General features: G+C 44.6%; 1 protein-coding gene across 1 annotated transcript in view; it reads left to right on the forward strand.

The window, feature by feature from the left end:
• fgfr3 (fibroblast growth factor receptor 3) overlaps positions 1-22,852 on the forward strand; it is a gene marked incomplete at both ends in the record, with an annotated part of 83,193 nt that extends 60,341 nt beyond the window's left edge. Inside the window, 11 exons of the mRNA XM_080750319.1 lie at positions 3,122-3,266; positions 5,538-5,713; positions 10,804-10,949; positions 11,411-11,532; positions 12,023-12,133; positions 12,992-13,182; positions 13,576-13,698; positions 14,309-14,379; positions 20,413-20,550; positions 21,521-21,626; positions 22,688-22,852. Of these exons, the coding sequence (XP_080606445.1) occupies positions 3,122-3,266; positions 5,538-5,713; positions 10,804-10,949; positions 11,411-11,532; positions 12,023-12,133; positions 12,992-13,182; positions 13,576-13,698; positions 14,309-14,379; positions 20,413-20,550; positions 21,521-21,626; positions 22,688-22,852 (1,494 nt within the window). The remainder of the gene's footprint in view (positions 1-3,121; positions 3,267-5,537; positions 5,714-10,803; positions 10,950-11,410; positions 11,533-12,022; positions 12,134-12,991; positions 13,183-13,575; positions 13,699-14,308; positions 14,380-20,412; positions 20,551-21,520; positions 21,627-22,687) is intronic.
• Between the last annotated feature and the right edge of the window lie 1,395 nt (positions 22,853-24,247).

Genomic DNA, 24,247 nt, shown 5'->3' on the forward strand with positions numbered 1-24,247 from the left:
ATGTATAATTAATATGTGTGTGTATATGATGTCTTCTCAAAGCATTTTTCGCTCAGCAACAAGTATTGTGTTTAATCCACCAATAGAGAGTACACTTTATTCTCTGCATGTGCAAATGTGTCTGAAATGTATGTTGTGTTGATGCTCAGGTTCAAAGCTATGTGAATGCAATATCTCAGACTTTTTTGCAGGGCTGAAAAACTGTAACGTTATTATTAACCTACAAAGTGAAATCCTCAGTATTAATGTATCAATTCATACTTCTTGAGAGTGTACGAAATCTACACATTGTCACTCATATCTCTAAGTTTAAAATCTGCAAGTTTTTTTTCTTGCAAATTAAAGCCCTACCTCATCATACAGTATAAGACTGTTGCACAAAACTAGTGAAAATAGCCGATCTACAAGCACACAATGCCTCGCGGTACGAGGCGTTGTGTTCTTGTAGATCGGCTATTTTAACTATTTTAAATCATTTTGGACTTAACAAGGCTTCCACACGGCAGCGACGAAATGTTAGATTTGTACACTCGCAGAGTCGGCACTCGCGTACCTGTTACCAATAGCCTTACTGTGCATTTCACTGTTCCTCCTTCCAGAGTCTGGTGAGTGAGAGCACAGAGGCCCACGATAAGCTAGCACTGTCCAACGTGACAGAGAGAGACGCCGGGAAGTACTGGTGTCGGGCCTCTAACTTTGTAGGCAAGTCGGAAAACGCTTTCTGGCTTAAGATACACAAACCAGGTAAAAAAAAAAGAAAACTCCCGCCAGCCTTCGAAAACAAAAGCCCTTTTGCTTTTGTGCCTTCCAGGGCCTTCCAGCGGCTATAATAAGATTCCTGTGGTGTTTCTTGGCTCAGTGTTGGTCTCCTGGGTGCTGGGTCTGATGAGCTGGCTGTCTTGTTGGCTAATAGGATCTTTAAGTACTAAGCTCTTTTGAACACCTGAGTGTTGTGTCGGTGTGTGTAGAAACAAAATAACCTCCCTCTCTTAGTCAGGGGTGTCGCACCAAATTCTGGGCCCTATGGGTACAAGGATTCACTGTGGCCCCCCATGAATGTGAACTGGGAACGCATTATGTTGTGCTTTAACTATTTAAAAATAGCAGATCTACAAGCTCACAGCCACGCTGCGAGCTTGTAGCACGGTTATTTTGCAAGTCTTTGAATATTTCAAATCCTTTTTTTTAGAAAAAACGTGTTTCAGTGTCAGTGGTGCTCAAACCTTTTCATGTCAAGGACCCCCAAAAGGATATGTATTTGGCCACGGACCCCCGTGTCAAAATATTTCGTTCTAGGGGCCCCCAGAAGCAAAATTTGAGTTACAAAATGTTCGCTTAAAAAATACATATATTCAAAGATTTGCACACATTCGCATGACTTTTCAAGCTCTGTGAGCTTGTATATCTGCTATTTTTCAATAGCTAAAGTATAAAATAATTAAGGCCCCTCCACCTTGGGACCCTAGTAACTCAGTCCCACTTCCCCCCCCCCCTTGTGACGCCCTGCCCACAGTTACGGGTCCGTTTGTACACTTTTCAGCGTTACGGTAAATTAACACTCGGATCTTTTTTGCTACGCTCTTACCTAAAACATTTCACTGACAATTTGTGGGCAAAATGTTTTTTTTTTTACGGAAGATGTTTTAATTGCACGTTATAAGTCCGCGTGCCGGAGTCGTTCTCTGGTGGTTTGTAGGCGGTGTAATGATGAGAGACTAGTTCCCCCGTGGGTTTCCCTCTACAAGGAGCCGAGGTAGAAAAGATTGGCCCACAACACGCTCATCCATTCAGAGCCGCCGCGTTCTGCTTCATCTTCTGTCCCGATCAATAACAAAACACAATATCACAGCCCTAATTACAGCTAGGACCTCGATACAACTTCAAATACCCGTTTTCTTTTGTTTGCCCCCCCCTGTCCCCTTCACCGTGCGCACTCACACACACACACATGCACATGTAGAGTCAAAGACCCTTATTGATTTCTCGGGGAGCGCATCCTTCAGTTGTATTAATGTTCTTTTATATGAAAGCGTGCAGCGGAGCACAGCTCTTTGATTCATGACTCTCTGCCTGGATGTCACTGTTCATTACTAAGGCCCTGAGAACGAGACTCTAATGGCCGCACGCACGCACGCACGCACGCACGCACGCACGCACGCACACACACACACACACACACACACACACACACACACACACACACACACACACACACACACAGCACATCAGACACCAGGTTTGAAACCGACTCCCCGCTGGTCATTGCTCTGTATAGTTGACTATTAGTCAAAAGGCCGTGGCCACAGCTGTTGTGCTGGGTAAATGCTCCTCTACTATACAGATGAGCCCACCTCAGCGCTGCAGTCTGCCTGCACCAACCACATTAATCTGAAGTTCGGCGGGGGGAAATTGGAGAGGTAGACCGTGTGTGCTGTGCCAGGTGTAATTGTCAAAGCATCTTATTGATTCAACTTGGAGCTCTCGGGTAATCTGGCTGCATCGGCAAGTCAATAAGTCACGCCAAAGTCGAGCTTTGAGGTTGCGCGTTAGCGTGCACCTCGCAGCTGAGTTATGCCCGATTTGTGCTTGGTTGCGTGCAGGTGCCATCGAAAATAGACAATCTAAAGGCTTGTCACAGACGCTTGTAGAGACGCTATTTTCGTCTAAGTTTAAAACAGGCTCAAGTTTGAACTAAGAAGGGTGCTTTTGCGATGCAGCGAAAGTGTGGCGTCGTCTGCCTTTCCAAGTCAAACTGAAACTTGAAAACGGGGACTTAGGCAGCTTTACTTTGTGTTTTTTTATGCTTCTAATCTATGCTTTCACAGCTAAAGGTGGGTTGGGGGTGCCGTGTTTGCTTGGGTGCCTATTGTTTCCAGGTGGTGGTGATGGGACCGTTGCTGTGGCACCAGACCAGGGGGAGAAGAAGCCCCTCTTCCCTCCTCTAAAACCCTCCTCCAGCCTGCCTGCTCCCAACGCCTCATCCTCTGGACTGTCTCTCTCTTTCCTCCAGGGTGTGTTTGTTTGGTGCTGGCATTTCCTCCTAAGGAGCTTTGGGTTCATGAAATCTCCCTCTCTCTCTCCTCTCTCTGTTTTTTTTCCTTTCCCCCCTCATCCTCTGCAGACAACCAGCATAAACGCTACGGATAAGGAGCTAGAGATTCTCTTCTTAGCCAATGTGTCTTTTGAGGATGCGGGAGAGTATACTTGTCTAGCGGGGAACTCTATCGGCTATACTCACCACTCTGCTTGGCTCACGGTGGTGCCAGGTATATTTTCTGGTGTTATTTCTCTTCTTCATGGGTCTCTGGTCTTGGTGTGCTTTTTGTTTTGTTTCTTCAATGCTTACAGTGATTGCTTACAGTGGTAGCCATAAAAAAAAAGTCCCCACTTCTTGCATCTAAGATAAAATTTGCCTCATCTGACACTGGCGTCTTACACATTCTGTCATCTAAAGCAGTGTTTCTGAAACTTTCAAATTTCAAGGTCTCTCCCTTAACTCCGGCAGTGTACAAATGGAACCAAATGGACCCGTTAGGGTTCATTTGGTTCCATTTGTACGCTGTCCCTAAAGGAACCTTGGAATCCACTTTGAGAACCACTGATCTAAAGGTGAACGCTTTTTGGAATCAGCGTCAGTGATGCAGTAACGTGCTATCTGCACCATGCACTGTATGCAGTAAAAGTGGGGCTTTTTATAATGCCTACACCTGTTAGTACAGTATATGAATGTGATGGATATCGTTTTTCTTTCGCTGATGTCATGCTTTACTCAGTAGCACGATAATCGACTTCCTACTCTCGCAACACCTGCCTTATAATCGCCGTACCGCACACACACACACACGCGCGCGCAACGTCTACTCGTTAACACGTGTAAACTGCATTACATCCGTCTCATTGCCCCTCTCTCACCGAGAGAATAGAGACGTGCATAAACCTAGGTGAGGAGCACGCGCTCGTTTCCCTTTTCCTCCTTTCATTTTTATTATTTATTTTCTAAATCATCTGTTGTGGTGTCCCCAGGCTACAAAGCAATTTAAAGACATTTCTGGGCTCCGCGTACTACACGGTAATTACCTCCCAGGGGAGCGGTACTATCACAGGTGCAATTACCTGCCTGAAGATTCAGGAGTAGATGACAGTTACACCGTCTTGTTCTAGATATACTCTCGCCTTGTCGCCACCGACAAACCCAAATGGGACCGGTGCTTTAACTATTGAAAAATAGCAGATATACAAGCTCACAGCGCGGCACCGAGTGCCGCGCTGCGAGCTTGTAGATCTGCTATTTTTGAAAAATCGTGAAAATTTGAATTTTGACCCGATTCTATAAGTGTCTTTTGAATCCTTCTAAGATTTTTTGAAAAACCTATGTTTCTACGTCAGCAATCTGGGCCAGCCATCGTCCTTTTCACTTAACTGGAGCTCAGTTAGTCTGTTCTTGAGAGACTACTATGTCAGTGGTTCTCAAACCTTTTCATGTGAAGGACCCCCAAAATGATATTTATTTGGCCACGGAGCCCATCTGAAAATATTTAGTTCCAGGGACCCCCCAGAAGCGACAAACCCAAATGGGGCCGGTGTAGTTTGGGAGGCTAGGTTCCTTGAGCGCCGTAAGATTTATTTTTATTTTCTACCCCAAGCGAACAAATGATTTATCGATGTTGATTCATTAGGACTGGTTCGCACCGGCGACTGGAGATCTCCCAAATTCCACTGGGTTGAGATGTGCTACTGAGCAAAGTCATGTTTTATGGGTTTAATTAATTAAGAATGATCTGTTTGTTTACGGAAAAAAAGTTTGAGTAATTATCACGTAGATAAAACTAAATAGAGGCGTTGTTAGAAGTGTTTGCTGCAATACGATGTGGGATAATGAAGACACGGTTTATTCATTTGTATTGTCGTACGACCCACCCTGGAAATAGCCGATCTAGAAGGGTCACAGCGCGTCCCATCTGCTACGCGTCGTGAGCGTGTAGATCGGCCATTTTCGGCAAGCAACTGTGTCGTCTCACAAAGTACAAATGGGGCTTAAGTCGGCAAGTCGCACACAGCACGAGTTATGTAGACCAGTGGTTCTCAACCTGTGGGTCGGGACCCTCAGGGGGGTCCCCAATTTTTTTGGGGGGGGGGTCCCCAGATGGTTAACTTAATGTGCAACATTGTTTTCTCACTCAACAGTAAACAAAACCAACACAAAGTTTAAGTGTATAGCACGTTTCTAAAGTGACAAATTAAGGACTTTTTAATACCTCTAAAATGACAAGTTAAACATTGACCAAATTGTCAAATATTAGAGGCAGAAATTGTGAAAATAGTTGCGAGGCATTGTGAGCATGTAGATCTGCTATTTTCACAATAGAACCAATCAATCAAAAGTGTTATACAAAATGTAATGCCTCAACTCTTAGTGCTCATCTGGGTGGTTGCGGCCTGAAAAGGTTGAGAACCACCGATGTAGACTAAACGGAGCATTTTTACTAAGCAGTGGCTTGCATGTGTGTTTGTGCACCCGCCTCCCTTCCTCCCCGTAGCTGTGGATCTGGACAAGGAGGACGACTACGCAGACATCCTGATCTACGTGACGGGCTGCGTGCTCTTCATCCTCACCGTGGTCATCATCGTGCTCTGCCGCATGGGCATGACCAAGCCCAAGACGCTGCCCACGCCGCCCGTGCAGAAGCTCTCCAAGTTCCCTCTCAAGAGACAGGTAACAGAAAGTAGATACAAGATTTGCATCATCAAATAATCTCTCTCTCTCTCTGTCTCTCTGTCTCCGTTTTCGTCCCCTCGCTTCCTGTGTCTACAGTGAAGAGTGAAACCCTCTAGACCAGTGTTTCTCAAACTTTCACATTTCAAGGTCTCCCCTTAACTCTTGACAGTGTACAAATGGAACCAAATGAACCCGTCAGGGTTCATTTGGTTCCATTTGTACCCTGTCAGAGTTACAGACGTGTATGGGTCAATTTAGACCCCGCTAAAGGAACCCACAGAGTCCCTGGAATCCACTTTGAGAACCACTGGTCTAGACTGCAGTTTAGGATTAGCAATTACATTCTTTCCACAAAGACTATGATATTAGGGCGTCATCTGCAAAATGTGCTGAATCACTCTTAAGACACATTTAGACTTTTTTCCATTGTGAATTTTGGACCGCGTTAGCCATGATGCCATGTGACGCATAGAGCAGGGTAAATACAACTGCGCGTGTCTTTGAATTCAAGACACTCTTTGTCACTTTTGCTTATGTGAGCCGTCCTCGAGTGGCGTTGTTTGGTTTTGCCCCCCAAATGGAAATGTAAGGATTCCATTTGTACAGTTTTGGACACTGCTCCTACAGATTTTGGCCTTGATTGATTGATTGAAGACTTTATTAGAAGAAGCTTGCATAGGAACAAGTACAGTTTCATGCCAGTACAGTTCACTGGTACAAGGTCTACTAAAAGGAGATCCTAGAAAAGACTAAGCTTATTTCCATAGGAAACCATTTAAGTATCTCATATATATAGCCTAAAATCACGCAAAGCGGTACACAGCATCTCTAAAGTCATGTCATCAACATGGATCTGTCCCATTTCCCATATCAACTCCTGATTGTCTACGATTACCTTCTAAAGTTTGTGTATACGACCTGACGGTCGCTTATCTCCCGATTAGGGAGTTTTATTATGAACCAATGTTCTACTTCGTCGTACAAGAGTGTCACACAAAGGTAGCGAAAATAGACAATCTGCAAGCTCACAAGTTGAAAAGGAAGAGAAAAATAAAAACGTTTCTATAGAGGTTATTTTTGTTTCTTGGGGAAAAAAGTGACAATTTTGGACATAAGTGGTTTCCACCCGACAGTGACGCTATAAGACAGTGGTCCTCAAAGTGGATTCCAGGGACTCAGTGGGTTCCTTTAGAGCAGGGGTTCCCAAACGTTTTTGTCGAACCCCATGAATATTTTTTTAATCCGAGGCACCCCTACATTATAATCTTTTTCCTTGTATGTCCAAAACCGTTCGTTTTGTATTTATCATCTATAAAATGTACTAAACTAGTGAAAACAGCAGATCTACAAGCACACAACGCCTCGCATCGCGAGGCGTTGTGTGCTTGTAGATCTGCTGTTTTCACTCGTTTTGTGCGACAGTCTTGTATAATGAAGCAGGGCTTTGCTTTACCAAAAGACGTACGCATCAAGTTGCGAGGAAAACGTTGAGATAATAGCCATTTTGGTTAGAACTGACTGAAAATAACTTATCTCGCGGCACCCCTGGACTACCGTCACGGCACCCCAGGGTGCCCCGTCACCCACTTTGAAAACCCCTGCTTTAGAGGGGTCTAAATTGACCCATACAAGTCTTGTACACTGTCAGAGTCAAGGGAAGACCTTGACAGTATGTGAAAGTTTGAGAAACACTGCTATGAGACCTAATAAGCAGGTGCTGCTCGGATCTTTCTATATGAGATGTGCATGTGAGCACATATGTAGCTCTTGTGTTTCTGTGGGTGATGTAGCGTAGCGTAGCGCGGAGGCTGCGAGGCCTCAGGCCTCCGTGACATGTGTTCACATTTATCTTGGAGCGGATTCAGCCGAGGGGATATTTATGCTCTCCCAACGACTGTCAGTACCAGTGTTAGATTTCACTCTCGTCTAACACACACACGCGCACACACACACACACACACACACACACACACACACACACACACACACACACACACCCTCTCATGCGTGCACGTGCATACGGAAACACATGCGTGCACGGCACGCAAGTACAACTCACACACTTGCACTCCTCAACTGTTTTGGGAAAAATCTTCAAGCGCGCAGCAGCTGCGTCCCCCAGTGAAGTTGGCCTTTCAGGCCCGTGTGTGTATGCTCCGTCGTACGGCGGCGTCTCGCGCCAAAGATAGATTTTACAAACGCACAACGTGTTTTGTATATCTGCCGTTTCTGGTGTGCGTGAGGAAATGTTAATCTTTGACTCTCACACACACAGTCCCACCCATCTAATTCTAAGACACATACTGTAGTGTATACTGTACACCAAATCTTTGAGTGAAAGAAACTTTTTTCTCCTTTTTTATATTACCCACGTGAACCCTAGCGTTCATATTCTGAGAACTTTAGCCGAAAATAGCCAATCTACAAGCTCACAATGCCTTGCAGCGTGAGGGGTTGTGAGATTGTAGATTGGCTATTTTCGGCAAAGAGGTTTGGTGAAGAGAGGAAAAAGAGCAGACTACAGAGTGAAAGGTATTGACCGTTCAAGTGGTTAAATATCTGGAAACACAAATTTAGATGAACCTAAAATACACTGATGATTGTGCTCTCAAACGATGAAACTAAACTATATGGTGTCTATGGGTTGTGAGGGGTCCCTGCTTCATCTCTCGCTTGACTAAGAGATCCTTGGCCTGAAAACATTCAAGACCCTTGCTATACTGTACACGGCACACCATCGGTCGGTGTGTGCGTGGCGCGCGCACTTGTTCCACCGCTCCAGCTTCATAATTAAAGGCTTTCCCTCCGAAATGATATATGTGCATCCCCATTTTTAGAAAAGATTGTTACTTGGAATCCAGCGCTCTGTAGTTCAAGAATACAGGCAAGTCTGTAGTCTCTCAGCAGGAAAAGGTCTTATAATAGAGCCTTAAAAAAAAAACTGCCATATGTTCCGCTTTCATGTTTTTCGGAGTCTTTCTTTTGTGTCAGGGAGTGTTTGTATAAAGAAGAAACTGTTTTTTTTTATAGGCGTCTCACATCTCTCAAAACTCCTTTCCTCGCAAACACGAGAATCTTTTCCATCTTTATGCTGTGGTCTTTTATGGCAGTCAGTTCAAGGGGGACCTATAGTGTGCGTGCGTGCGTGCGTGCGTGCGAGGGATCTTTCCTTCATTTTTCGCAACACTAATCTCCCGGTTGTCTTCGTAACTTTTTCATAACTCAGAGCAAATCTCCTCGAAAATCTCGTGGTATGTCCCATCTGATATTACTCTCATTCCTCCTCAAATTGTCAGTCGGGTTCGACGGGCCGTGGTGTTTTTGCTTTGTTTTCACAACCCCTTTTTTTCTTCTTTGAGTTTTCAACCCTCCCCCTCCACCCCCCTTCCCTCCTTTTCACTCTCTCTCCTGCTGAGGAGTTGATGAGGAGGAGGTGTGGAAGGCGGTTGTCTCGGTAGGTGGACAAGTTTCTTCCAAGAGAGAGAGACGAGGCGAGCGAGCGCCCCACAGACAGACACGCACACGTGCTCTTCCAGAGATAAATGAACACGGTGGCTGGACCACACACAAACAGATACACACACCTTGGCAGGTCTATGACACAAACACATTCGTCAATAGAAGACCCATCTAGCCCCGCGGACCAGTCAGATGAATGGTGATGGAGTTGGGCCGGAGCCTGCAGGCGGAGTGGCAGCAACACGTACGGCTTTCAGGAAATGGGAGTTCATGGTGATGGATTTGAGAAGGTCCGTCCACCTGTTTAGTGGTCTGCCGCCGACTGCTGCATCACCCCCACCCAGGGGTGTCGCACCGAATTCTGGGCCCTGGGTACTTTAACTATTGAAAAATAGCTTATCTACAAGCTCGCAGCGCGGCACCGAGTGCCACGCTTGCAAGCTTGTAGATAAGCTATTTTTGAGAAATCGTGAAAATTTGTGCAAGTCTTTGAATGTTTCAAATCCTTCTAAGGTTTTTTTTAAAAAACCTATGTTTCTATGTCAGTGGTGCTGCTCAAACCTTTTCATGTGAAGGACCCCCGAGATGATATGTATTTGGCCACGGACCCCCATCTCAAAATATTTCGTTGAAGGGACCCCCCCAGGAGCAAAATTTGAGGCTTAAAAAATACATACATTCAAAGATTTGCACATATTTTCACAACTTCAAAAAAATAGCTAAAGTATAAAATAATTCCCCTCCACCTTGGGCCCTGGTAACCCAGTCCCACTCCCTCCCCCCCCCCCCCCCCCCCCCCCCCTTGTGACGCTCCTGCACCCCCCCTCCTTCCCTTCATTCGTCTCTGTTAGCGCCCTGCATCTTACTCTTCTCTTCCTGTCCCCCTCCAGCCACCAAAGGCTGGCCAGCCATCTGTAAGGTGTCGGCAGGCAGACCGTTTTTGTCTGTAGTCCCCCGCGGGGTTCTGGCGTCACGTCCGATGGATCTTGCGCCCGTAACGATTACTAAAATGTGTGTGTCACGGGTGCTTTGCTTTCTTTTTTTCCTTTTTGATATTTTTGGAGGCTTTTCTGCCTTTATTTTGTACTGTGGAGAGTAGACTGCCCAGAAACAGAGTCACGCTGCAAAGGTCCACCGGGAATCTAACCCCAGAAATGCTGTCATGCTGCATCAGAGCCTATACTGTATGCTGTACAGGCTGTATTGTATACTTAACCACTCGGCCATCTGCTCCCCCCCCCCCTTTGCCTTGTTTTTGTTCAGCAATAAAATCCTCTTGTTTCCATAAGAGAAATATTTTGGTGTGCGAAACATGTTTCAAGATGTTTACATCATGACGTGTTGAGGTTTTGTTCTGAGAGACCTTCACTTGATTCCAGAGCAGACCTTGGGTCAGCTTAAAGAGAAAATCACTCTCAGCAGTTGCACATCTTATTTAAACCTTTTCAAGATTCAGGTCACGGCTGGATGGTTTGTTAAACGGGGCATTTTCATAGTTGTGCAATAAGCGTCTCTGTCTGTTTCTCTCTGTCTCTCTCCCTGTCTCTGTCTGTGATCTTGTAGACACTGCCACCTCTCCTTCTTCAGAAACTATAACAGCCTTTCTCTTTTTTTTCTCACCCAAGCAGGTGTCTCTGGATTCCAACTCCTCCATGAACTCCAACACCCCATTGGTCAGGATTGCCCGTCTGTCATCCAGCGACGGACCAATGCTGGCCAACGTGCTGGAGCTGGAACTGCCCTCCGACCCCAAATGGGAGTTCTCCAGAAGCAGGTAAGAAAATACATCTAACATATCGTCACTGTCGTGCAGAAACCTCGTATCTCCAAGTTTCAAATTTGTACGTTTTTTTCACAAGGTAAAGCCCTGCTTCAACATAGAATGCCGTCGCACAAAGGTAGTGAAAACAGCAGATCTACAAGCACACAACGCCTCGCAGTGTGTGCTTGTAGATCGGCTGTTGGCGTTGTGTGCTTGTAGATCGGCTGTTTTCACTAGTTTAAATCCTTTTTAAAATGATAAATGCAAAACGAACGGTTTTGGACATACAAGGTTTTCATCAGACAACGGCGATATATGGAATTTCCTGAGATTGTAGAACGTTAGTTAACATTAACAATAAGAATTAGCTGCTTTATTATATGAATACCACATTCTTTGCTCTAACCAGAGCATAATGTAACCTTCACAGAAAACACAACATACAGTATTAACTGTATTCCTTCTTGTTTCAGACTGACCCTGGGTAAGCCTCTGGGGGAAGGCTGTTTCGGTCAGGTGGTGATGGCCGAAGCCATCGGCATCGACAAGGAGAAACCCAACAAGCCACTGGATGTTGCTGTGAAAATGCTGAAAGGTTTGTGATTACACTGGGTATTGTTGGGTATAGTTGGCATGATCTTGAGAACTTCAACGGCAAAGGTCAGGTGACTTGGCTGATGAAGGTAGTGGCATCGATATTGTTGTTGTGGATTTCTCTTTCGCCCTCATTCTCTGTAACCTCGACTCCCAGGCTTGCTTTCTCAGAAAGAAAGCCTGGGGAATGCCGAAGCGAAAAGTGGATATATCGGAGGGCTGGCCACATGAGACTCCTTTTTCTGTTCCCCTCCTTCCATCCCTTTGTCCCCTTCCGCAAGGGTTTCTCCTGTCCTATTTCTGTTTTCTCTGATCTCTGATCTCTGGTGCTGTGTTAGTTCTCACGTGATTCTGTTACGTATTTATACCCTTTTGTCATCCTGTCAAGCACTTGGTGACAAACTTGTACAGAGTTTAGTTTGCTGCAGCTTATACATTTTGTTTTAATATAATTGAGTCTCTCTCTCTCTCTCTCTGTGTCTCCCTCTCAGATGATGCCACAGATAAAGATCTGTCAGACCTCGTGTCGGAGATGGAGATGATGAAGATGATCGGGAAGCATAAAAACATCATCAACCTGCTGGGAGCGTGCACGCAGGACGGTGAGCTCAGCTGGAGAACATCCCGTTTATTACAGAACGCAGCATGACAGCTTCCAACGTCTCCAAAGGGACAGGAGGGACCGCATGTTGAAAATGGGAATATTAAGTTCTGGGGGTAAAATGAGATGCTAATGCCATTCGGTTTGGAATGAATGAAAAATGGGACGAATTAAAGACGGAAGCCACTGCTGAATGTGAACGGTGACCTGCACGCGCTCTCGCCCCCCCAACGATTTGAATAAAATGACTTAAAATGAAAGGTAAAGTTACTGAAAGTCAAAGTGTAATATTAAACACTTAACGTTGCCGGTGTATATCCCTAACTGTGCACAGGTTCCTCTGTACATTAAGTGATTCTATGTCGCATCTCTTTTCTAGTCAATGCTGTAATATTCCACTACTACTACTACTACTACTGCCACTACACACTAAGCACCTCTGGTGCAAAGTGTGTGCATGCAGTACAGTGTAGATAAGCTCGGACCAAAATAGTTTTGGGCGTTTTCAGCATCCTCTGATTCTGACAAATTTGCAAACACATTATTATGCACAGACAAATACATAATGAATTCACTGCAGGGTTGATTTTGTAGCTAAAACTATGGCAAAGGCTACCTTTTTTTTTCACTGACGAAAACACGCTGTGGCACATTGTGAGCTTGTAGATCTGCTATTTTCAGCAAGCAACCAAGTGTAAAATCAGGCATTACAACGACGCCATCAAGGCACCACCAAAATACATTTTTGCAGACAAAATCGTACTAAAACTGAAACATTTCAGATAACCAAAACAACGTTTTTATTCCAAAGACTATGACTGAAACTAATTCAAACTTTTTCTCGTCGGCATGGTTCCAGGTCCTCTGTACGTGCTGGTGGAGTACGCCTCCAAGGGGAACCTGCGGGAGTACCTGCGGGCCCGGCGGCCACCGGGCATGGACTACTCCTTCGACACCTGCAAGATCCCCGACGAGCAGCTCACCTTCAAGGACCTGGTGTCCTGCGCCTACCAGGTGGCCCGCGGCATGGAGTACCTGGCCTCACAGAAGGTACTGGGTTTTTCTTAAGACTACTACTATTTCTATGCATTTGATGTATTGATGTTGATGTAAAAACAAGAAAAACTGTGGAATGAGTAAGTGAGGGGAAGCAATATGGAAGAGGTGGGTTTTGAGGGTGGTTTCGAAGGTTTGGAGGGTGGGGGCATTTCTGAGGGTTTTGGGGAGTGCATTCCACAGGGTTGAGGCAGCAAAAGCTCTGTCGCCCCAAACATACAGGGAGATGTTAGGGAGTAGTGCACATACAGCAGTTACAGCACGCACTCACACATTCTCTCTCGGACAAACGGATGAATGCAAACATACACGCACTTGAGCTCCATGGTTTGACCCTCGCACGTTTGATGCATGTTTTAACGTGTGTGTGTCTGTGTGTCTCTGCAGTGTATCCACAGGGACCTGGCAGCCAGGAACGTGCTGGTCACAGAGGACAACGTTATGAAGATTGCCGACTTTGGTCTCGCCAGAGACGTGCACAATATAGACTACTACAAAAAGACCACGAATGTGAGTTCATTTCTGCAACACATTTCCTTTTACGACATACTGTAGATGCAACGGAAAAAAATATATAATAACTGTCCTTGTTTTTCACCCTGAAGGGGCGTAGTTTATCATGTTAAGTCAATAATATTGAAAAGCGTTTAGGAAAGCATGCTATATTGATTTGACTGTGTTTCCTAATGTGTTTTCCTAATAATAACTACACTGCCCATCAACCCCCCAAAATAGCTTGAGGGGCGCTGTACAGACACACACAGAAATCGTGTGTGTGTGTGTTGGTAAAATGCAAGAAATCACATATGCCATTTACCTCGTCTAAAATGGCCAATACTGGATCATCTAACTTAAAATGTTTTGGCCATGGTAAGCTCTTGATGAAGGCCCAAACCCTCTACGTACCCACTTACTGTAATCCTCTCTGGGCAACGAGGGTCCACTAAAAGACCCCCCAAAAAATGCATAAAAGGGAGGGCGTGGGCCTCCGGGTCTTTGAACCTGGCTGGGTCGGACGGACGGACGTCCACTTTGTTTTGCCGGACAGTGGTGTCTGGGCTCGTACAGAATGGTTCTGCTGAGCCAAGCGCCTCTCTCTCATCCTCCGCTGTTGTTCCAGGGTCGGCTGCCCGTGAAATGGATGGCTCCGGAGGCGCTGTTCGACCGGGTCTACACGCACCAGAGCGACGTGTGAGTTTTGCCACGAACCAACACACACGAACAACACCCCTCCCCCCAACTGTCTGGACGTGCTGTACGGAGTGTACGCCCAAGGAATTTGGGTTGTCGAAATATCACGACGGCGCGCGTTAGCATCAAAAAGTCGGAGATCTAGCTAGCGTGTGAATATGGATTTTGTGGCGTTCCCTCGGGGCTCTTCGGCCCCTCTGGTCCTCTCTTATTATCTTGCCCACTGGCTCTGTTCTCTGCTCGCTGTCATCTGGGCCGGCTTGATAATCCAGGGGCCCATTGTATATCAGCGTCCACCGCATTCCGCACCATGTTTGTACCTTAACCCACTTAGGCCTAGAATTATTGACTGCTTTAACCAGTGAAAAATAGCAGATCTACAAGCTCACAGCGCGGCACCGAGTGCCGCGCTGCGAGCTTGTAGATCTGCTATTTTTGAAAAAAGTCGTGAAAATGTGTGCAAATCTTTGAATATATGTATTTTCAAAGCGAACGTTTGTTAACTCAAATTTTGCATCTGGGTGGATCCCTGAAACTAAATATTTTGAGATGGGGGTCCGTGGCCAAATAAATATCATTTTGGGGGTCCTTCACATGAAAAGGTTTGAGAACCACTGACATAGTGGTCTCTCAAGAACAGACTAACTGAGCTCCAGTTAAGTGAAAAGGACCTTTTCCTTGACGATGGCTGGCCAGATTGCTGACATAGAAACATAGGGTTTTTCAAAAAACCTTAGAAGGATTCAAAAGACACTTATAGAATCGGGTCAAAATTCAAATTTTCACGATTTTTCAAAAATAGCAGATCTACAAGCTCGCAGCGCTGTGAGCTTGTATATCTGCTATTTTTCAATAGTTAAAGCATAAAATGATACACAAAATGTGTACCCGTTCTAAATGGGTTAATCTCCCATTAGGACATCAGAGGGCCGGGGCCCGAAACGGCACGTGGGGCCCCCCAACATCTTAGCGGTATTTTATCAGTGTAAATCCACCCATCCCTGGAGTAGGGGGAGATAGGGAGGGCCGTTCTCTGTTATCACGAGGTATTCCCCTCAGGGTGATTTCGTGGGGGTATTACAAAGGAAAACAGGCGGTAAAGACAGGCTTGGGCTCGGCCTTATGTACTGTATAACCTGTGCTTTGGGCACGATCAGCTGAATTTAAAGGAGAAAGCGGGAGGAGTAACCTCGCATCACCAGGCTTTTTCCACCTCGGAGGAAAGCCTAGTATTCGTTCTAAACTGGCCTGTGTGATCCGGTCCAGGCATGGCCTAAACCGGAACGGAAAAAAAGGGGGGAAAAACAGCTGTTTCCGGTCATCTGATGACAACAACAAACTACAACATGACATAACGTTAAATTCGTAAGAATGCCCATCAATTTGTTTGTTCTCTCTAGTCGCGCTACGAGTTCGAATAAAAGATGAACACACCAAAACGATTATTATACCAAGAGAATCAAAACGATTATACCAGAGTTCTGGTTCCGGCAAACCTGTAGTCTACAACACGACTTAAGTTATTTCCGCTCCAAACCCGAATATTTGACTGATCCCAGGTTAGGGGAGGAGAGGTTCAAAGTCTGACAACGCCAGTGAGTCTGAATAATAGCATGGTCAGCCTCTGTGCCTTCCTTCACCACTTGAAAACTCATTGGCCACTCAATGTTTCTCAAACTTTCAAATTTCAAGGTCTTCCCTTAACTCTGACAGTGTACAAATGGAACCAAATGAACCCGTTAGGGTTCATTTGGTTCCATTTGTACACTGTCAGAGTTACAGTCGTGTATGGGTCAATTTAGACCCTCCCTAAAGGAACCCACAGAGTCCCTGGAATCCACTTTGAGATACCGCTGTTCTACGGTGTGACTCCTAAGGTACGCAGGATATAAACCGTCGGCTATTTGGCAAAAATCTGTGCCCTTTCGCAATGTTTATCGGGAGGGGTTTTCTCACCCTCCTCCGCCCCCACATCCCTAGTACTACGCCTTGCCCCCTCGTCCCCCCGGCCAGTGGCAGCCAGACTTTGTGTCCCTGGCAGCCCCGTCCAAGTCAAACACAGGCCCCTGTCAACACGGGCCTGTCTCTGTGTGATTACAGTAGTAGTGGGAACGGCCCGGGAGAGGAGGATCAGTCCTCTCTGGTTGTGTTGTTTCAGCAGGTCTGGATTACCACGCAGTTTAGTCAGTCTTTATACAGTAGTCCACTCCACTCTTTCTCACTCACTCACACGCACACACGCGCATGCACACACACACACACACACACACAGTGAGAGACGGGCAGTGAGAAGAACACTGTCCATTAAATGGCAATCGGTGAGGGTGTGTGTATGTGCGAGCGAGCGCGCGCACATGCCTGAGTGAAAGAGGGAGTGAAGTATATTTTAGACAGTGCAGTGCAAGTATGAATTAGACTAAACACTCCTGTGTGATGGACAGTTTCTAACCACAGCATTAGTCTGGGTATGGATTCATTAGTTTGTGAAAATAGGGTATCCTAGGCAAAAAAAAAGTAGTTATGCTCAAAACTATCGATTTGTTGCGACCGTCAGGGAGCAGTTTACTATGAAAACCTCCACCGGCCGTCCGTCCGTCACACGTCACACGTCACACCTTTGCCCAGTATGACATCACACCACATGTGTACACAAACCTTTGTGTACGTTGCTGTGGCAACAGTCTGTTGTTGCTGGTCTGTTAGTGTACGTTAGCAACCACCTTAGCAACCATGGTTTTACCCTAGCAACCAACTGTTTACCCTAGCAACCAACTGTTTACCATAGCAACCATGTTTTTTTACCCTAGCAACCAACTGTTTACCATAGCAACCAGATACGCAGAGCAGGGATCTCCATATATGGGCATAAACAGGTGACATCACACTGATGTCAGATACTCAGAGCAGGGATTTCTCCATAATATATGGGCATAAAAGGGATTCTGTTAGGGATCTCCATATATGGGCATAAAAGCGATTCTGTTAGGGATCTCCATATATGGGCATACAAGGGATTCTGTTAGGGATCTCCATATATGGGCATAAAAGGGATTCTGTTAGGGATCTCCATATATGGGCATAAAAGGGATTCTGTTAGGGATCTCCATATATGGGCATAAAAGGGATTCTGTTAGGGATCTCCATATATGGGCATAAAAGGGATTCTGTTAGCGGTTAGTTATCTCCATACATGGGCATAAAAGGGATGCTGTTAGGGATCTCCATATATGGGCATAAAAGGGATTCTGTTAGGGATCTCCATATATGGGCATGAAAGGGATTCTGTTCTGACCCTAACCCTATCCCAGATGATGCCCTGTTAGGACACTAACAGAATCCATATATGGTCCTACCGAAAGCTGCTATAAGCCAACCCTGGCGATAAGGTCTGAGTCGAAGAAATGCTTCTTTCCTGGCAAGAATTGCCCCTTTATACTGTAGGGCTCGTTTGTGTATTGTATGACATCACGCCACATCATCGGCTGAGGACTGTGTGATGTCATCATATCTCCATATATGGAGACATAAGTTGCTCATGCCCAAATATGGGCTGGTGAGGTCAGACTTAGTGTGATGCGTAGGTTATCTCCATATATGGAGATTCAACTTCAATGAGTAACCATGGCAAACTGTCAACTGCCCGTATGTCTTGATAATTGGTAAAACAAACTTTTGGCCTATTTGTGGAGATAAGCGACCGTTGGTCGCTTATCTCCCGATTAGGGAGTCTTACTGGTATAGTAAATTATTTGTCTTCGCATCCTCATTGTAAGCAGTTAGTTGCCAGTGAATGTTCACGTGGGGTAACTACTGTTGGATGTACCAAACAGCTTGTTAGTTTACTGGTGCATTCTGCTCAGTCCAGTCAGAAGGCCCATGCTGGGAGGACACACTGAGACCCAACAACACACTGTAATGATAATGAGTTAGTAACTGCTCCACTGTCAGCCCAATTATCCCTGGCTTCTGTTCTCTATTATCTTTCTCCCTGTAGATCTACCCCTCCACTATCTCTCTCTCCCTCTCCCTCTCTCCCCCCTCCCTTCTTTCTGGCACACAGGGTAAGAAAGAGGCAGGGTCTCTTTCTTACCCCTGCCTACCTCTCCCTTTGCTGTGTGTATCTGTTCTGCATCTAGCTCAAATCTTTGATTCTGGGCATCCCTGGAACAACATATTTTGAGATGGTAGTCCGTGGCCGAATACTTATCATTGTGGGGGTTCTTGACATGACAAAGACATGACAAATGACAGAAAGACAGAAAACGGTTAGGATTTAGAAGACATTTTCTAGAATCGGCCTTTATCAGTGGTTCTCAAACTTCGTCATTCTGCGACCCCCAGAAGCAAGGATTTGACTAAAAAATGTTCACCCTGAATTTGGGTCTTGCCAAATGCTAGATACACACCTCTTTGCGGCAGAAATTGTGAAAATAGCAGATCTACATGCTCACAACGCCTCGCAACGTGAGGCGTTGTGAGCATGTAGATCTGCTATTTTCACAATAGAACCATGTTATGCAAAATGTAATGCTCTTGTTCTACTCTCTCCCTCTACACTTTGGTGTCTCTCTCCTTCCCTTTTCCCTTCTCTACGACCATCATACCCACCTTGATTCCTCTCTCCTTCTCTCCTCCCTCCCTCCCTCCCTGGCTGCTTGTGTCCAGTCCGTCCAGTGCGGTGTAGCTGCTGTTTGAGCAGAGCGTGGGTAATTAGATTAGGGCCCTGCTGAGAACTACAGCGGGGAGAAGGAGGGGTCCGATTCAGAGCGATTCAGAGCCACTGGACCAACCGGCCAAACAATGGGAGCCCGGGCTAATAGACCGGCCCCATTATGTGATTACCTCTCCTCATGTTTTATCCATTTACCGAGTGCGCCTGCTGCCAGAGACGCTCAGGGAACGGCGGGCTGAAATGCGCGTGGAGTTGGGTTGTGCTTGAGTGTCTGGAGGATAAAAGACTGGATGGTAACTGAGCTTTGGTAGTTTTGGATGTCCTCCTGGTCCTTTTATTTCAGGCCCAAAAGGTCTCTTTTAAAGAAAGCTTCTACAATGGGTGCACCAGTAGCTGACCAGACGACGTTGGACACGTAATCACAATGTGCCCTGGTTTGATTGCACGCCCCACTTTGTCCCCTGCTTCTTGTCTTACGATATTGTTTTACAAAAATGATCTTTATAAGAAAGCATCTACAAAATATTGTCTGTTAGGTGTCCAAAACGGTTGCTTTTCAGGATTCAAATTCAAAGATGTAGTAGCAGATCTACAAGCTTTGAGCTTGCAGATCTGCTACGTTTGATACTTTTGTGTGATGCTATAGTATGATCAAGAAGGGCACAAAAAAAGCATACTGTATACAGTTAGTTTAACGTAGTTAAAATATGGAGATAAGAGGTTTCTGCCTGGTCAGTGGTGTTGTGTTGGCTAATACCTCCAGAGCTACAGATGTGCCCAGCTGGCCAGAGACTCAGAGTCCCGCCCCCTGTTCCACTACACTGTCCCCCTCTCTGTCCGGAACAAAATAAGCATTTGTGGAAAGTAACTAAGTACATTTACTTAAGTACTGTACTTAAGTACAATTTTGAGGTATTTGTACTTTACTACTTGAGTATTTCCAATTTCCAATACTTTTACTTGACCTGAAAACTTGAAATGGGACATTCTGCACAATGAGTACTTTTACTTTAAGTATACTTTAAGTACATTTTACTCAAGAACATTTTGAATTCTGGACTTTCACTGACAGAAAGTCCAGAACGCTGACTTTTCACTGACAGAATACTTCTACATTGCGGTATTGTATTGATAATTTTACTTAAAGCAAAACATTTGAGTACTTTCTCCACCACTGGAGAAAAAAGCAACGATCCAAAGAGTGAGAGTTGGACCGCCTACTCTTGGTCCAAAGAAAGAAAGCCTTTTATCAGTAAGAGCATAGATCTGATGTGTGTTTTCTCCAACCGCACACAACAGTACACTGTGCTAGTACCCATGCGGCCTTGTGACCCCCTGACCTTTGCCCTTTGTGCCTGTAGGTGGTCCTATGGAGTGCTGCTATGGGAGATCTTCACCCTGGGAGGGTCCCCGTACCCTGGCATCCCTGTAGAGGAGCTCTTTAAACTGCTGAAGGAGGGTCACCGGATGGACAAACCAGCCAACTGCACTCATGAGCTGTATGTCACATAATAATAGATGTTATCGTCGTCGTTGTCGGGTGCAAACCTTGTGTGTCCAAAACCAATTTGTCATTTTAAAAATGATTAAAACTAGTGAAAACAGCCGATCTACAAGCACACAACGCCTCGCTCCCCGCGAAGCGTTGTGTGCTTGTAGATTGGCTATTTTTACTAGTCTTGTGTGACAGTTTTGTACGATGAAGCAGGGCTTTACTTTACAAATAAGCGTACAAATTTGAAACTTGGAGGTACGAGGTTTCTGCCCGACAGTGACGTTATATTATGTGCATGTGTCCTACTTTGTGCTTTATGATCAAGTGAAGCAAACAGTACAATAGCGACTATACAAATGTTTATTTATTGTCAATCGTTTTCAGTAGGTTTGTGAAACATACGTACTTCTAGAGAGCATAAAATGAACTGCGAGTAGGGCTCCATCTTTGTGGAACCAACTACCACTGGAAATTAAACGGGACACTTCAGTGTCCACTTTTAAAAGTCCTTTAAAAACTCATTATTATAGAATGGCTTTTAACTAGAACGAATGGACAGCTAGTTTCGTTTTTTTTCTCTCTAGTTTTTTCTTTCTTGTTTCATTGTTATTATGGGGCTGTTAAGTATGACATCATTTTGTAGGCAGAGGAGAATTTCTGCCCCCAGTTTCCGTGAATCCTTTTACTATTTTTACTATTTACACATTTTTTTCTTCTCTTTGTTGTTGAAAGGAAAGTGTTAGAATTATACTTTAGTCGTTATTTTTGTCTCGGATCTGTTGAAATAGCGAGGGACAGAAAATGCTCTGGGGGCAGAGTTCTCCTCTGCCTACAAAATGATGTCACGGCTTAAAAGCCCGAATCAAACTATATGTTTCTGTACTGTACATGTGAAGCACTTTGTAAACCTTTTTATTATTATTAGAGGTTCCATCTGTTACAGTCAGAACAATGTCTTTACCTTTCCTTTCCAGGTACATGATAATGAGGGAGTGTTGGCACGCTGTGCCCTCACAGCGACCAACTTTCAGACAGCTGGTAGAAGACCACGACAGGGTTCTGACCATGACCTCCACTGATGTAAGTCTCACCACAACAACACTGGACTATCCTACTCTCCCCCCACACTTAACCTGGTCTTACATTTGAACCTGATAACCGTGAAAGCTTATACTGGCAACGGTGTACTGTAGCTCCTCAGAAATACCTCAGTCATAAACTCAAAGCTTCTACTTTCTGATTGAGAGCTGTAAGCTGCGAAATGTCAGTTTTCACATCGATCTTCAGCCAGACCTCGCTGGAAATGTTTTTGTTTTTATTACCCAACCATGTTGACAGACAGTGATGTGTTTTAAATGGCATTCTTACATAGATTATGCACTGGGTTCCCAAACTTTTCAGCTCGAGACCCAAAAGAGAGATTAGATGTTTTCCTGGGGCCCAAACTAGGGAAAATAGCAAATCTACAAGGGCATAATGTGTCGTTTCGTGCCGTGTTTCGAGCTTGTAGATCAGCTATTTTCACTACTTCTTAATTATTATTATTATTTTCTATTTATCGAATTCTTCAGATTTATTTGTTTGTTTTATCTGTATAAAACTATTTAAAAAAAATATATATACAAAATAATCTTTTGAAATATATATATATATATATATATATATATATATATATATACACACACACACACACACAGTATATCGTCGCTGTTGGGCAGAAACCTCGTGTCTCCAAGTTTCAAATTTGTAAATTTTTCCAGGAAGTAAAGCCCTGCTTCATCAACAAGGCCGTCGCACAAAAGTAGTGAAAACAGCCGATCTACAAGCACACAACACCCTCGCGGTGCGAGGCGTTGTGTGCTTGTAGATCGGCTGTTTTCACTAGTTTAAATCATTTTTAAATTGATAAGTGCAAAACCAACGGGTTTGGACATACAAGGTTTCCACCCAACAACGGCGATATATTTATTTTTTAAATGTAGGAATAGAAAATGGGATTTTTACCCATAGAAATGTGTTTCCCGACCCACTGTTTGGGGAAACAGTGAATTACAGTACATTGTTCATATATCGTACAGCAGTTTTCTTAACAAAGTGGTTCCAATCCAACTGAGCTAACATTTGACCTCTCCCTGTGACAGGAGTACCTGGATCTGTCGGTTCCCTTCGAGCAGTACTCTCCCACCTGTCAGGACTCTAACAGCACCTGCTCCTCAGGTGACGACTCCGTGTTCGCCCATGACCCTTTGCCTGACGAGCCCTGTCTTCCCAAACCGCTCCCCAGTAACGGGGTGATAAGGACATAATTGCCCCCACAAACGCACACGCATACACACACTGGGAGGGGGGGGCAATTAAGTCCCTTGCCCCACACTCCAGCCTCCCCATGAGACTCGTGACCGCCTCTCAGTGTGATTGTCTCGACAGCCTCGTCGAGGTTGGGGAAACAAAACGAAAAACGTGTCACATTGCAATACTTCCACAGCGCTTCAGTTCATCAATTGGTCTTGTACTTTTGGTAGAAAATGCTGTACGATTGAGGGTGTCCGTTTTCTATTTGAGAGACTCCTAAAGTATTGAAGGAAGATTTTCTTTTTTTCTTTTGCTGTTGATCCGTGTCTGTTTGTTTGTTTGTCTGTCTGTCTCTTCCTTTCAATGAAATGAAATTCTATTTTTGTACTTGGCCAGTCTTTTTTTTTTTTTAATTGACAATCCGTGGGGGTCAAACCATTCCGTGCCTACTTGGGGGAAGCTCCCAGAACTGAAACAGAACGTGATATAAGAGGAGTCGAAGGAAAGACATTTGGTCAGTGACTGGTCGCGTGATGCAGGGGCATTTTTGTTTTGTTTTTTATTTCTCTTCTGCATGGACCTCTTTAGACTGAGATACTGTACGACGTGGTCTACCCGGGAAGTCTAAATACCAGCAAAGAAAGAATCCGTTCGATAATGTGACTTGTTCTTCCGATGACACTTTTGGTCCTTCCTCGAAAACATTACTGTACTTCCTCACAATCCTGGCGGGTGTCGCGGCATATCGCCGCCTCCTACAGATGACAAAGAAATATTCAAGAATGGACATGAGTACACATGGCTACATACATACATGGTATGTGTTATTCCTGACTTTAAGTGAATCAACTTAATGCTTCATCCTCCTAAGCGAGCAGCTTGGGAGGGACCATGGAACAATGCTCTCATCCCTTGTGAGGTTTAAGGGCCATTTGGTAATAATAATTAAGGTTTGTAGGAGTTTTTCTTTTTTTTCTTATGTATCTAGAAAATGATTTATTGTAAATATATAAATGCAAATATGTATCATATTGCTGTGCACAGCTATGTACTTAAAAGACAAAAAAACTCATTTTTCTAAAGTATTGTTTTAGAACCGAACGCATTGCAATCTAGGGAAGACACTGTCATGAAAACATTTAGTCATTTTAATAAGTGATTACAACAAAGGTTTTATGTTTTATGTATATTTGTAAAGATATTTATAGACTTAACATGTGGTTCTTAAGTTCGAAAGATCTAGTTTTAGGATTTTAGTACTGTAAGCAAAGATTTTTATTTCTTTTTTTTTTGTAACTTATTTTAAGATAGTACTGCAATGATTATTTTTCACAACTGGCTGATTCTTTTCTGGTTTTCAATCCATCTTTTTTTCTTTTTAGTTTGTTTACAGTCAAAGAAAACAATAT

This window comes from Nannobrachium achirus, assembly GCF_963921795.1.
Source record: "Nannobrachium achirus genome assembly, chromosome: 20".
Taxonomy (NCBI): Eukaryota; Metazoa; Chordata; class Actinopteri; order Myctophiformes; family Myctophidae; genus Nannobrachium; species Nannobrachium achirus.